Source organism: Acanthopagrus latus, chromosome 22, assembly GCF_904848185.1.
Source record: "Acanthopagrus latus isolate v.2019 chromosome 22, fAcaLat1.1, whole genome shotgun sequence".
NCBI lineage: Eukaryota > Metazoa > Chordata > Actinopteri > Spariformes > Sparidae > Acanthopagrus > Acanthopagrus latus.
In genome coordinates, this window is record NC_051060.1 from 24,991,981 (window position 1) to 25,008,075 (window position 16,095).

Below are 16,095 nucleotides of genomic sequence, written 5' to 3' on the forward strand. Positions count from 1 at the left end.
TTGAAGTTTTCCATCTGTAGACCACAGATACGTCCAAGGTCGACATTTGCACATAATCTTCATGTTATTCTGCTTATGATCTGGCACTGTGACGAGACAGAAATACAAAACTCAACCTGAACAAACATAAAGTTGCAACATTAAAAAACACTCAGTTTGAACTCACCTGAGGTTTTGCAGAAACGTGCTCTGCTAACGTTCATCCTGGGGGTTGAACCGCTCCTACATCTGTCATATAAACATTTTTAAAGAAGCTGGAAATGATTGTGATGTGATTTGACTTTATTCAGGGCACGTTACAATATGCATTCATGTGGTGGCAACAAGTTCAGACGAGCAACAAGTGTCCGCATGTCCTAACATTAGAAATACATAAATAATACACTGAAGTCAAACATAAACAAGAGTAAACAGAAGTCAAGCAGCGTTATAAAACCAGAAGCCACATTAATTAAAACACAAGCTAGAATTCAACACGATACACTTTCATTAATTAATCAGGCGACATTCTCGTGTTGATGTTCATTCATCATCACGTTCTAATATTTTGCCGTGTCGTTGTACTTCAGTTTCATCTGATGTGTTTCAGACTCATTCATTTTTGTCATTTGTTTGTTTTCATATTAAAACTGTGAGAATAAGCTTCATTAATGCAGCAGCAGGAACTTTTCCAAGTTGTTTTTGTTCTGGTTCCAGTTCTGCCTCCAGAGAACGTTCTTACATGTGCAGGAATTTAATTTGCTTCCTGCACCAAAGAAGAATAAAATAAAACCTGAGCGGTTTTTCCTGTGAGGAACAGAACTTCTTAACCTTTGGTCGCTGCTAATTAAAGTTTTTAATGTGATAATTGAATGTTGGTCCCGTTGGCCCCGGGCCCAGAACCTGCCGGTCCTCCCCTGTTCTAACAGTTTACCTCCATCCACAGCTGTCCAACACTGTTTGGATGAGTAGTTAACAGGGCTGACAGACATTTTCTTAATCGTATTTGTCCAGAGGATATTGGCTCCTGTTTCACGCCAGAAAGGGCTCCTCATTTATTAGACTGCTGAGCCTCCGGAGGTGTGACGGGCCTCATTAAGCTCATCAGTGATGAGACCGTTTAAGAGTCCCAAATGATGCCACGTCCCCCGATTCGTCCTCGCTCAGTTTAAACTGTGGAAACTACCATCGGATGATATTAACACCAGGTTCAGTTCAGCAAATCTTATTACAGTGTCACGCTTTAATCACATTTTAGAGACATAACACGTCATTTCTGCTGCCGAGAGCCTCCAGTCTGGTGCTGATCCAGAACGTCTGGAGTCTCATCAGGTTCTGATCCGCAGCTGTTTACTGACAGGAGCAGAGCTCAGAGACGACTTTTAAACTTTTCTCTTTTCTCTTGTGATCCGGAGCGGACCTCCAGGAGCTGGAGGGGAAATGGACTTTACTTCATGAACGTAACGTTACAGAGAGGAGACAGAGAACCAGAACCAGAACCAGAACCAGAGTCTCTGCTGAGTGCTGACTTCACTCAGAGCTTCACCTGAAGTCAAACACACACCTGGTGTTTCAGGTGAACACACCTTTAAACACACAATCTGAAGCTGTACTCATGTTCAGTTGAGTGTGGGTCTCCAGCTTCTCTCCTCTCTTTCACTCCCTCCTGAAGTTACAGAGACACTAAACGCACCGTGACCTCCAGGAAACTTGTGGATTTCTCTGGTCTGAACTTTGTTGGAAACATTGTTGGATAATCTAAGAACACAGCTCAACAACATAATTTGTTAAAAGACGTCTTCTTTCTGTATTTATTTATACTGGTATCAACAGATCTCTGGTGCAGAACCAAACCGACAGTGTGTGGTCCGTCTCTGAACACTCTGACTTCACGTCTGCAGCTCCACTCAGTTTTGAAAAACACCTCAAATATAGAAATAGTTTCGTGAAACAGCTGCTCTTCATGTTTTTTATCGAACACACAGGAGGAAGTTGGGACTATTTCCATCAGCAGATTAAACACATTTTGAACTCTGTTGAGTATTTATGGCAGCAGGACGTTGTGTGCCAGAATGAGTCAGAATAAACTGTATTTTTTCAAACTGACATCATTTAAAATACAAAGTAAATTGTTGCTGCAGTAATCCACTGATTATTGGGGGGGATTTCTCCTCGTATTATTGTTGAACTTGACGTACATATTCATCTTATAAACTGGCCTCTTTCCCAGATTTTTCTCACTCAACTCACTATACACGTATTTGCAAATCATGACAACAAATACAGACAGAAGATGATGTAAAACAGTAATATAATTTGTGTCCTGGTCTGTTTGTTCCTGCCAGTGTGCTGACCTGAAATGCTTCCTCTGAATGCAGCAGTGGGAAAAGAACTGTTGCCAGCAGGAACAGCTGTCTGCATTAAAACACATTATTAGAGAGTCTGAGGGGAGGGAGGGACACACATGGGGGAGACAGACGGAGGAGCTGATAAAGAAGAGATGGAGGAGACGGATCGAGTCGCTGAGACAAGTAAACGAGGCAGACAGACTAAACAGAAACAGCAAAAACAGTGAAGAAGGGGAATCATGAGGGAGAAGCTGTTATTAATCATCTGCTCACATTTTGTCTAAACAACTGTTCAGAGTGTGAAGTGAACGAGCAGAAACGTATAACTGTTTGTGGAGCGCGATGAAAAGAAAATACTTTTCTCAGCTTGGTGTGCAGCAGCTGTGAAATGAACTCCCAGCTAATCAGACAGGGAAGAAAGGAAGCTACCAATCTATCAAAGGCTAACAAGCTAACTGTTCCCATAAAGATTAGCAAATTTCACCTTGCATAACTCCCATGAGTATGACGGTTTATTTAACAGGGTCGCTCATTGATTTCAAATCACCGGCGTCTGTCCCTCCCCTCCCGTCTGTCAGTCCTATTAACACACAGTGAGGTACGATGTGTCCGACATCAAAAGTCAAAATACAGTGAACGGCATCGACACCACAAATACAGCGAATGATCAAGTTCAGCCCAGCAGACCTGTCACTCAAAGTGGCCACGCCCCCTAATTATCCTTATATTTAACCCCTAAATATCAGTTAACCCTCCATACAGCATGAAGAGACAGGTGACCTGTAGAGACCTGAGGCTGTTTTGTACGAGGCTGTAAACACATTGGCTTCTGCTGTAAAGTCGAGTAGTTTAACATGACGTCTTCTGGGGATCGACTCACTTCTGGTTCTGGTTTGATAAACTGCATTTTTTGGCTGTTCTGCATTCGCTTCATTTGTCAGCGCCGGAGCTGCTCGGTGGTTCACTGTGTTGTACAGAAACAGAAACAGAGACTGTAAGAGAGAAGGAAGGTTTCAGGTTTCCACCACCCGCCCTGTGTTTCCTCATTATTTTGTCACGGCCACAGTTGGTTAGATTGGTGTGATTGGATGCACGGGAGGGAGTGATTATCAGAGAGCGAATTATCGTTTCCAGCACAATAAGTACTGAGCTAATTTTATGCTCAGATGATCCGATCAAATTTTAAAAGCATGCACAGTTCTGCATCTGCAGGATGTCGGTTTGTGGAGGAACGGGACGGATGTTGTTGATGGCGAGGAAAACCTGCGAGATGTTTAAAAACTTAACAGGTAAATGGGCCACACCTGCGAGAACCGATACAGAGGACATTCTGTGCCAGGTAATTATTGTGCATGATGGTTTACTGGACACCCTCACAGATCAGAGTCGTCTTTAATGTTATTAAGATCTCAGATTATCTGTGATCATGACACTGTTGTGACCTCTGGGGTTGGAGCACCTCCCCCCTTCAGACTGAACACTTCCCCCCTCAGGAAATGTTTCAGAGATGTGAGCGGGCGTTCAGCTGTAACGAGTCTAACTCCACAGACAACATTCAATCAACACAGCGTCACAATCAGTGGCTGCCTCTCCCACTAACAAAATGGCAACTGCCGTGATTTGAACACAAAACCAAACACTACATGATTACTGCTATTACACACCACCAAGTGTGGTCCAAGTAAACCCACAAGAACTGAGAAATCCAGCAAAAACAATCACACGTGATTCAAGAAGAACAAGTGAAAACAGGAGTGTTTTATATCGACAACATGGTGCCAATATTCAGTTTCTCTGTTGTCTAACGTGCCACAAAATGTCATTTAAACTTGCAACTTAAACTCGTCAATACTGAGAAATGACACATCCTGGTTTGGTTTCACTTTCACTGTGCGATCAGTCTGCTACAGGCTCGGATCTTTCCTGGATAAGTGAAAGTTGAATTACAGCACAAAGGAAACATGTCTGCCTGTGCACATCCAAACCTGGAGGAGACATTGTCTCCCCGGGTCTGTTTCCCCAGGTAGCACTGGGACAACTGGAATAACTGTGGGAACCTAAAAGAAGCCGCTGATGGCGGAGGCAAAGACGGTGACGAGGGAGGGTAAAAGACACCGAGGAGGAACAGACAGGGATTCACTCAGAAGTCTGTTCCTCTGCTGATATGTCGGCTTCAAAACCACCGTCCTTCCTACTAAAACCTGGCGACTTATTAAAACAACCGGCTGTTTCACTCTGAGATCAGGGTTTCTAGATCAAACTGGGATTCTTGGACAGCAGTCAGGCAGCAGTAGTCATGTTGCTAATAACACTTTAAATCTGTCGATCAGATGTTGAGCGATCCGAGGGAGATAAGGTCTTATTTTAAATCTGACGTCGGTGCTTGGTAAGCGCAGCGGTGTTGGTCCGTGATTGGAACAGCTGGTATCTGACTTCCTGAGCCGTCTGAAAGGTCACAGTGGGAATCTTGGCTTTTCCTTTGCAATACAATTTGCATTCCCTCTGATCCAATTAGCGAGGCTGAGCTGTATTATCACGTGCTATTCTGTTTCATGAGTCAGGCCGCGGCTGCTTGTGGCCACAGTGTGAGTGGTCGTCACTCAGCTGGTTACCTGACGGAGACAGGCTGGAGCTGTGAGCGTGACTACAGTCGCAGCTGTGATGTGGTTGGTAGATTCTGGCTGTAACACTGACTACATGCAGGCGCTGTCTATGTTCTGGGAGTTTGGCTCAGCACCTCGTTAAAGCAACCTGTGGTGTTTAGGTGACACGTCTGTCGTATCTGATAGAAGCAGTCCTGCGTTCTCGTCTGATGTTGGAGGAGCTGTAGAGAGCAGAAACAGATTCCTCCAGCAGAGCAGCTGCAGCTGAACTCACAGCCGGCGGCTGTTCTCTGTCACAGCTCGGCCTTTTGAAAGGAGGAAAGAGCAATAAATGCATCCTGTCAAGTGTCACATCGTCTCTGCTCACTGGTGTGTCTGCACAGTGATTCTGTAAAGCACCAGGTTATCAGAACCGGACTGGACCGACACACTACCTGCTCCGGTGGATCAGGAGATCCTGAAGGAACAGAAGCAGCTCAGAATAAACTCAACTTAAATAATTTAAGGTCCAGCGAAGTTGGACGAGGAGCAAAAAACCTTTAATGATAAATTAGATTGGGTAAAATAAGGAGGCCTTCATTCAGAAGCCAGAAGCAGAGCAGTTGTTTTAACTTACTAATGTAGTTCAGTTGCGTCTGGTACATAACGTAGTTGTGATATCTAGACCTAACAACACTGCCAGTGTGCAGCGGCATGAAGCTACGACGCTGCTACCTCCATTTTGTCCAACAATGATCTGTGTATCTTCGCTGGCAATCGACCTGTTCTGGCATTTTGGAACGAGGATGTGTTACAGCTGATGTCGCGTCATGTTTACTGCTTGTGACGAGCTGTTAAATTCATTCTGAATTAGCATCTGTATTTTTTTCCGTCTGATGTTGTCGTGGTCAGTGAGCGATGGTGGCAAGCTGACAAAAAACATGAAGTAATCCTTTATCCGTGCCTCTGGTATCTTAGCAGCTATTAGAGCATTTATATATGTTTAATCCATAAATGAAGGATTATCTTATTTGCTTTGCTAAGACGAGACTCCTTCTTGAACACTGTGCAGCTCCTGGTGGATTTAAGGACCGAGTCCCCCCAGCAGCTCCCAGAGGACCTGTTGTAACTATCAGGGTGATCAGGAGGTTTCTGACGGGTTCAGTCCCTGCGGTAAATCATGTCAGTGTGTCAGAGTGAATCACTGAACCCTGTCCTCAATTTTAATGAGCCTGTCTCGGTCACGTCTGCGAAATTGGATGAAAAATAAAACTTCATTGTTCCCTCCAGTTAATAACTCGTCAGAAGTTTTGAGGAAGCGACAGCTGCCTCGCCGCCCACAGCTCCACCACTGTTTCCTGCGATCACAGCGACCAGCCAACAGGTTTGTCGAGACGCTCTGACACCCACCTACCTACTGTAATTTCAGCTTCACTTACATCAGATTGTCTGTTTGAAGAGCCGGACGTGACAGCCAGTAATTAAACTGTCCTGTCTCGACCTTTTGTGTGTCACCTCACAGCTTGGTGGGACTCTGTGTGTGCTCACACAGGAACATTTATCATGTGTGTTAATGAGTCTCGAGCATCACTTTCAAACACAGAAATGTGGACATGCCTGTGAACACATCGAACATTTAAAAGAAGAAAAAAAACATCAAACGGAACCAGAAGTACGTCACACCAACATCTTCTTCTGTGGTGGTTTCGAATATACGTGTGTACACAAACAGCCATTAGTTCATGCCAAAGCAGCGACACAAAGCAGCGACACTGATCATACAGGGCCTGTCAGTCTGTGCATCCACCAGGAAACTCCCTTCACAGGTCACACTCTTAACTGACTTGTGTTTGAAACAAACTGTTGCATGTTTTTTCAGAGCTTGGAGGAGTTTTTTGCACTCGGAGCACTCAGTGTTTGAGGTGTGGTGGCCATTCTGTGCTGTGCAGCCGAGAGAGGCATCAAACACGCCAACAGTAGCAGGACTGTTGGTCCAAAACTGACAGTTACTCGTCACAGTTGAGTATAACATCCAGTGTTTCAGTCGGTATTTAAATATAATGATATTTTATCACAATGCCTCCCTGTCTGTTTGATCATGCAACATTTTATTGATGAGATTCCTTCATAGGGCCTTATTTCATCGCTGTAGACCTGCTGAGTCAATGATGCTATATTTTTACTTCTTTTTAAAAGGATGCATTACTCAGAAAGTTAGATTATGCATAATTGATCAGCAAGCCTGCATTCAGTAATTTAATATGTTTCCATGCACACAGTAATGACATGGCAGCAAAAAGCACATTTGAGCAGCAAAATTAAAAGCAGTACTTTTGATAAACTTGTATCCAAACAGGACAGAGGAAACCGAATCAAAGATTTAGCTTGTAAATATTTTTTGGCAGCTCTGATGGAGCTCAGGATTTATCAGGACAGCTGCTTCACTCTAAACTACCTGTGTGATGTTTTCACGTGCACAACAATACAGAAGACTTATTAAAATGAAGTCCTAACTGTTCCTGCCAGCTGGTTGAGAGGTTTAAATACTCAAGTAGGTTCTGCTGCTGTGCTCTGTGTACAAATGCCAGTCGAAATACAACCCTTCAGCACCTTTGCTTCTTAATTAGCACCCAGATTGTGTCCTTTTTAACTAGCCAAAGGAAGTTGCACACACTGTAAATGCACTTTGTGTTGTGGACTTTAGAATATAAACTGGTAGTAATTATAAATTGGGGAAAATCCAGCACATTAATGCTGAGACTGTGATGAATCAAGCTAACAGGCTAAGGGCAGCAACAGTTTACAGTCACTGTTACAGTCATCATTCTTGGTGTGAATGGCCCGTTACAGGCAATGAATCTTCTCCATGCTGATTCACCCTCAGCTGCAGTTGTTCTGGTGTTGGAGTGTCACAGTTCGATGGAGCCATCGGAGCCAAATTTTTTGCTAAAAGCAGAGATATCTCCTGAGCCCACCGGACTGAAATCTGTCCCTGAAAAACAGAGCCAGTGACAAGGCACAACCCTGCTGGAGTCCATTACCCACTGAGAATGTGTTTGACTTCCTGCTGAGAATTTTGACACAACTCTTGCATCATGTTCCATGGACCAGAAGGCTTGTAGCGGTTGCCCCATCACCCTGCGAGTGCACTCACCACACAGAGACTCGATGGGCAATCTCATGCAAAAGAGCAAAAAGAGCTCCCGTTGTTTTCATCATGAACGAGAACAACTTCCACAACAATCTGCTCGAGCCATCGGCTATCAAAGAATCGTACCTGGTGGACACAGAGCAACAGACCAAACATTTACCAAAGAGATTTTCCTCCACACAAGAAGATATTTTGGTTTACAAGGCTTCGGGTAGTTTTTAACGGCTACAAATGCATCCATTCATCTCCAAAGTAGTTGTAGCAAAGAGAGAGAGTGAGAGAGAGAGAGACCATCCCATAACTGGAGAGTCTAACTTTCCATCCTCCAGCAGTTCCATGTGTTTTGTTGAAATGTCCTCGGATGAGCGGTCGATTCACTCGTGTTTCATTCTGTGTCTGGTCCTCCTTATAGAGAGGCAGCAGACAAAATTCAGTGTGGATCAAAACAGTGTTGACAAAACAGCTTTTCAGATCAATCGATGATGAGCATTCTAGCAACTTAGCACAGAGAAACAAGCTTTCACAGCAGACATGCTATCACCATGCTGTCAACACGACCGACCGTCCTCTCAGTGTTGGGCGTTGGACTTGATTTGCAGGTTTGACTTCTACAAACATATTTCATGAATTCTGGCTGTAGAAAAGTGAAGAGTTGGGTTTGTTCTTCCCTTTTGATGTCTGACCTTGTATTTCCAAGAGGTACTTTTTGTTGTTGAGGATGATCAAATTTGATTTGGTACAATCATTCAACCAGTACGAGGTCTGTACAGTTTCCTCTACCATGCACTCCGTCAACACACGGCACCAGAACAACCCCCCGGTCTCACGGCTGCAGGAGTTTGCAGGATGAGGAGGAGCTGAACATTGTGAACACACAACCCCTCGTCACAGAGCAACTTCCTGTCTGCTGGAGTTGCCGTTGGCTGCGGGAGCGATGATGGCCGCAGTGGGCGTGGTCTTCTTGATAGAGGTGAGACGTATGTGGGAGGTGCTGTGCATGTAGCTGGCCTGGCGCTCGGGGCGGGGACCTCGACCACATCGAAGCTGACTGAAGAAGAAGAAGAAGAAGGAGTTAAGTGAGTGCACAAAGTATCTGCAAGGCCTAATTCAACACCTTATTCTGCTGCTGAGTCGACCCCAGTTGTAGTTGATGAAAAGATACCAAGACCAAGATGAAAATAACGGGCGGATTGTTGCAAGATACAGCGCTTGTCATGTTACTGAAAGTTAGACCAGCGTGTAACCTCCGCGACTGATGACAGGAAATATGTTAACTGTTACAAGGTTGATTTAACATTACAGCACTCTGAATGCTGAGTTGGTCATAAGTCAAAAGTCCTTGGTGATTTTGTTTTTGTGACGCTGGAAGTTATTCATTCCCACGAACGACCGGCCTTAATTATTGTTATACTTTTCCCAAATGAATCAACATAATGTTCTGTCTCCATGCTGGTTGTCGGACACATTCAGGATCAGTAATCAGCATTAAATAATAGCATGTATGGAGGCTGTGTCCCAGCTGCTGTGGCCCAAAGGTTGGAGTCCAGTCTGTTGTCCTCTGCTTCAGGTAACATCCACTCCTTCAGCTGTTCTATCTAATAAAGTCATGAGAGAGGCCCAAAAATATATATCTAAAAATCTAACAAGGTCATGAATGTGCACCGACTAGCTGATAAGTTGATTTGTTTTTTTAAATGCATCTTGTAAACTGAATAAATCTGTCTCCGACCACAGAGTAAACAAGTAAAGCGATTCATATCTTTTGGTTTTGGATCGTCGTTGTGACAAAGCAGCAAATTAAAGTCGTCATCTTGAGCTCTGAGAGATTTCAGTGGAGATTTTTCTCACGTTGATGAGCAGTTAAGGACATGATCTGCAGATGATTTGATAAATATGAGAATGTTCTGTCCCCATAGAAAAGGCTGCAGTTAACAAACATCTTACGTTTTAGGTTGCAGGTTTAGAGTTTGTGTGAGGGCGAGGTCCTTGTTGAGTCTATGTATCGTCCTCAAAAGTGAGGGAAATGTGTCTGTGTGTGGGGACTGATTTTATTTTTCCAATAGTCACAATCCCAAGAAACACGCAAATAAAGATTGTTAATGAACAAACAACTAAGCTCACATGAAACTTTACTTTCAGTAATGAGAAATAAATCCACAGACAGGTGATTTACTGCAGCGCTTCATGTTCCAGTCACATTATAATTACTTCCCAGGGGTGCATTTTATTTCCCTGCCTGTTCTCTGCTCAGCACCGGGATTTGCCTGTAAATCTGACCCAAATGAAGCACAAAGCCCGTCCCCGGGTTACCATGTCTTGCTGTGACAGTTGCAGAGTTTGGAGGGATTGTGCCAGAGTTAGTGTGAAGTTTTGAGTTTCCGCCCTGCCGAGGAAGAATAATGATAAGTTTCAGGATGCTCCGTGGAAGTGGGAGCGCTCAAAAAAAGATTTAGAAAAGGACGAGGCCGTGATTACTTCGGTCTGCAGCGGCGTTATGGAGCCCATTTACAGCAGCAAATGAAGTATTCAGCGTCCCACTGAATCTTTTTCTGAGTGCTCACAGTTCAACAAATGTTCAGCCTTCTGGAGAGTTTAGATTAGTCTACAATTGCAGTTTATCGCCGTCTGTGCACTGAATGCAAAACATCAGCAACACCCTGCCAATACTGAGCAGCAGCCTGTCAGCTGTCCTGATCTTATCCTCCAGGCCGCATCGTATCTACTTCTTTCCCTTGTGTAGGCACAATCAGTAGATAAAGAATTGTGCAAGCATTCACTTGCTGCATGTTTTCAATCATTCATATGTTAAGGCCAGTTCACCTTTATCCAGTATTATCAGTGGGTAAGGTTAAGTAGGACTAAAGCACGGCGGGATGCAGAGACTCTGACCTGTTGAAGTGTCGGCGGAAGCTCTCGCTGAGCAGGTAGAGGGCGAAGGGGTTGACGCAGGACGAGGAGAAGCTGAGGACTCTGGCCAGCAGGGTGATGACGAGGTGAGCCAGCGACAGATCCATCTGGTGGTAGTGGAAGGAGCGGTACATGTAGAGGACGTGGTTGGGGAACCAGCACAGGGCGAACAGGCCCACGAACACCAGCACGATCTTGGCCAGACGCTTCCTCGTCTCCATCTGGAGGAGCAGAGATAAAAAGACAGGATGAGAAAAAGAAATCAGCTGGATGGACAGATGAGAGATGACGAGGGAGAGATTCATTCCAACAAACTGACACTCAACAGTGTCATTTCCATGTAATACTCAGGGAGACGCACTGGGAGCAGCTGAAGTGGCCACTACACCTACTGAGAGCTTTGTGTTGATACATGTGGACAATATATAATATAATACATCACCGCTCAGCTCTAACCTGAAGGTTGTATTAAGAACAGCCATCTGGTTACTGATGTTAAATTAATTCATATGCATAAATCAATGAATATTTGAAGCTGCAGGACATTTACATATAAATGATCACATTATTTTTCATCCAGATGAGCGTCAGCCCACAAAATGATGACTGTCTCACAGCGTAGCAGAGCTTTTACATCTGGAGTGTGTGATGAACCCAAAGTGATGGTGCAAAATATGGAACAGTTCACCCCATAACTGAATATGCTGCCCTGCTCCACCCTCGCGTCCCAGTATAGGCACTTATTACATACGACATGTGGTATACATCGACATACTGGGCAGCAAGCATTTTGGCCGTCCTTTTTGTGGCTAGGTCTGTAGATTTAGACAGAAGGCGGTAAATTGGGGGTCTGTTTTGGTCTGCCAGTTTCATGATTTGGAGGGTACACTTATTTCTGCCTCCGTTGCTATAAATCCGAGCCATCGATGTGCCGGCAATTGCATGAGATGGGCGGAGGTGTCGCTGACATGCACTGTTGTGCCCCCCCAACTAAGAACCCAGCTCTAAACTCCAATGGGGTGCAATGTAAAGCTCTTATTCTGAAGACAAATTTGACCTGCTTCACGTCACATCACATGTTTACCTACCCCAGTAGCGGCTTTTTGGAAAAGAAGGAATATTATGCCTCTTTTTTAGAAAGACAAGGCGGCAGTCTGCTGCTGTTTGTGTCTTGACACTGGTTTGTGTGTGAAGGGATCAGGGTTGGGTGTAAGAGATCCAGATTTGGTTCTGTTTGCTTCTTCTCTCCAGTTTGCCAGCAGCTATAAAGACATTAAATGCTCATAAGTCAAGCTACAAATGTCTTCAGGTTTTTTGTTTTTCTTCCACTTCGGCTTCCAAGTCCATCATGCACGATGGACGGCAGCCGGTCCACACGGTTAACAGCAGTTATTTTACACTAATAATCACACACTTGGGTGGGAAAATGTCATCATGCTTGACGAGGCCAAAGGTCCAACTCCCACAGGACCCGCATGCTAAAAGCTTCTTCCTTTATCTCCGGTGATGAAACAGATGGAAACAGAGCGAGGAGGAGGAGGAGGAGAATGGATCAAGAGTCATTTTTTAAACACCAAAAGCGTTACGTGTCCAGCAGACAACAAGGAGTTTGACCTTGTCAGACGGATGCTCACAGATTTCCGGAGACATATGGAAAAGGTCGGTGGTGTCACTCATGCACTCTGCACAGGTCAGCCATGTCTGCACACACACAAATGTCAACAGTGTTCTTCAGAGTGCTTCTCGCTGTACCGCAGACGTCAAACACATCAGACCTGCTGACCTTCAGATGGACTCGCTGCTGATGTCACAGTGATGGAGAGACTTCAGAGGTGACGGAGGTCATTACGCTTTACTTTCTACATGTTTCCAAATCCATTAAAGCTAATGTGCACTTGAGGCTTTCAGCACGGACAGACATGCAGAGAGGAGAAGATGTGTCCATGTTGTTGACAGACTCCCTCAGATGCATCTCAGCTGCATCTGCTTAATATTCTGGTGAAACGTGGCGTCATTGGCAGTGAACTGGAAGGACAGACCGGGTCTGTCAGCAGCAATCAACCGGAGCAGCGTAACAAACTTTTGTCGGCCCACTTGTTCAGAGTTTCAACTGAACTGTGTGAACTGGTGTTGGAAGCTGAAACCGGTAGAACTCTTGTCAGAGACCGTCAGTCCATCCAGGTGTTTGGATCTGAGGACGTGTTGCGTTGACGGTGTGCCGGTGGGTACGTGTGGCCCGTCTGTTGGTTCCTGTGGGAGTTGGACCCTCTGACATCGCTCACCTGCTGCGACGCCATGCACAGCTAATTTGCACACAGTAAGAATATTAGCAGAGTTTGGCGAATCATTTGATTACATTTTGTCTGAGTTAATTTTTTCACAGTGAACGCTTGTTTAATGAATTTGATTCTGCCAAGTGAAGAACAGACGCAGGTTCCAGCTCATGATCAGGAAGTTGAACAGGCGCCCGGCGGCGGCTCACCTTGACTGGAACGCCCGTTAGGGGCGAGAAACAGTAAATAAAAAAGTAAACCAGCAGCAAGCGGTGCTGATGACGGAGCAGAGATTGTCTCCACTCTCCACGCAGCCTGCTGATGATTTGTGTTCACTCTGATTTGCTGCCAGCACTTTGGCAGAGTTTGGAGTTTTTCCCAAGATCCTCTTAGGCACCTGCAGCTTCAGGCCACAACTCATCTGCAAGGCTGGATTATGTGAGCTGTGTGTGTGAATGTGTGTGTGCTTTTTCAGAGGTGTTTCCTTGCATATTTGCAGCTCCGTGTGTGTGTACGCGCTACACCTGCAGCATCTATAGCTGAGAGTATTCAGATGTCTGGAATAGAGTTTCTCCTCAGCTTACTGATGATAAATCTTAAGAGGTCTCCAGCAGAGCTGCTAACTGCTGCTTTTGTCACTGTGCAGGAAGCTTGCAAAGCCACCTGGGAGCTTCGGGCCGCCGACTCCCATTAGAGGCACATCTGAGACGAATCGACACCCGAGGTGACGGAGGTGCAGCGAGCCGGCAAGTCGTCACATTTGTATGACACTCCAGAAAATGCTGAAATCCAGAGGCAACATTTTTCACTTTGTGCATTTGTTATCCTGTCAGGTGAAGATGAAGTATCTCCCATCACGCACTCAATCATGATTCTGCATCTGTTCTGGATCCGTTCCTGTAAACTTCTAGCAGCTGGATCCCACGTCTGAATTTTACCCCCGCCCCCTCGTTTGAGGTGATGTCTCCTCCTATGAAAGGAGGCGACTCGTTAACACCCTCACATCCTCCGTCATTCATGGCGCTTATGTAAACAGATGCAGCTGGACATTTTCAATCTAGCGTCTTCAGCTGTGGTGATTATTATCAGAATGCCGTTTATATGACGGAGCTGCTTTCCTCCCAGTTCATTCACAACTTCAGACGGATGCAAACATCTCTGATGTATTCAGTGGTACAGGTGAACAAAGGTGTGTGTGGAGGGCGAAGTGTACGTTCACGTGTCAGACGGTTACTTTCCGTCTCTCACATCAGAATAAGATAAATTATTCCATGTCCTCTCGCTGCCACAACAACAAGAGACTATCAGGAATTCAACTCGCTTCTTTTGGAGTCAGTAATTAAGTGTAAGAGGACGTTGGCCTGTATTAATGAGCAGATATCTGAGGCGACAGATACGAACCGACAGCTTTTGTTCAGTGTCTGACTCACATGTGGAGCCTACAGCAGCTCAGCAGGTGTAATTCATGACCAGGTTTAGAGCAGTTAACACGAAGACAACATCATGAAGCATTTCATTTAGAACTTCAGAGGAATAATTCTTCTGATTATTGCCGAAAAGATTTTCTCCTTTTTGAAAATTGGCATGAAATATTAATTGTTGGTGGTTCGTGCGGATCCAGACCTTCTGGAGGAATAAACAGCTGGAGTCTCATCAGGTTCTGATCCAGAGACGCTGGCTGACAGGAGCAGAGCTCAGAGAGGACTTTGTTACCTGTGGGATTAAAAAGGTGATTTCTGTTCAGTCCTGTTGATCAGCCTGACTGCAGCAGTGATCCGGAGCTGACCTCCATCGTCAGGTGTTTCTGTTCTGAACTGTTGACTGCTGACTGGAGCTGGAGGGGAAATGAACTTTACTTCATGAATGTAACGTTACTTTAACTGTCGGTGTGCGCCGTTACATGCTAACATTAGCTCATAGCTAACATGCAGTGAAGTTGTCTGGCTGTTTGGGGCGAACAAACAAATAATCCCATGGTGGCTTCGCTGCTGATGAACTCTATCAGTGGCTAATGTTACATTTTAGTCTCGCTCTCGTCTCTCCTGAAGTTAAAGCGATGAAATGAAACGCACCTTGAGGAAACTGTTATATTTCTCTGGTGTGAACACTGTTGAACACAACTCAACAACATGCAGAGAAAAGGTTGAGTTGTTCTTAGACACTTCAATGCAGAAATGTTCTGTTTTATCTGCTTCAACAAGATGTGATTAAACAGTTGGTTTTCACTTTATCACCAAACAACAGTTGTGATAAAGGGACATCAGTTCTGCCAGCTGCAGACGTTGATCTGTAGATGAGAAAAGGCTGATTTCCTTCTGCAGATCAAGAAAAAATCTATTGTGACTGACAAATACATTCCTCAGCTGTGACATGTTAGAAATCTTTTTTTTACTTCAGTATATCTGCGGCAACATGCAGCACACGATGGCATCGAGGTTCAACGGCAGACTGTGTTTGTATAGACAGAGCAGAGTTAGAAATCCAAAAGACGCGCTGAGCTCGATCTTCATCAGTCACAATGAAAATCTAATCTCGCTTTGGTTTCTCCCGATCAGCTTTCTTCCCATCGAGCACACAAATCAAGTTTGAGGTGATGCATCTGGGCTGAGTTTTTCCAGCAATGTCGAGCTTTAAAGGAAAATCGATTGGTTTGTTCGTCTCCTGGCTTGTTGTGAATCACAGCGACAGAATGAGTTATGCAAATTCTTGCTTTAATACTTTGATTTGAATTCAGTCACCATTCTGTGCGCGACTGCTGCAGACAGTCATGCGTTATAAAGGCGCTGAAAGGTAAAGAGTCTGACACACTGTGCTGCAGGGTGACGGTCAGAGCACAGATGGAGGCCACGTTTCAA

At 44.8% G+C, this 16,095-nt stretch overlaps 1 protein-coding gene across 2 annotated transcripts in view; it reads right to left on the reverse strand.

Annotated features, from left to right (window-relative positions):
* Positions 1-267: 267 nt before the first annotated feature.
* The window catches only part of nmbr (neuromedin B receptor), a 44,076-nt gene continuing 28,248 nt past the window's right edge, over positions 268-16,095 (reverse strand). For both annotated transcript variants that reach the window (XM_037086928.1, XM_037086929.1), the window contains exons 4-5: positions 10,950-11,188; positions 268-9,108 (exon numbers count right to left, since the gene is read on the reverse strand). In XM_037086928.1, coding sequence (XP_036942823.1) covers positions 8,946-9,108; positions 10,950-11,188 — 402 coding nt within the window. In that variant the 3' untranslated portion in view covers positions 268-8,945. The remainder of the gene's footprint in view (positions 9,109-10,949; positions 11,189-16,095) is intronic.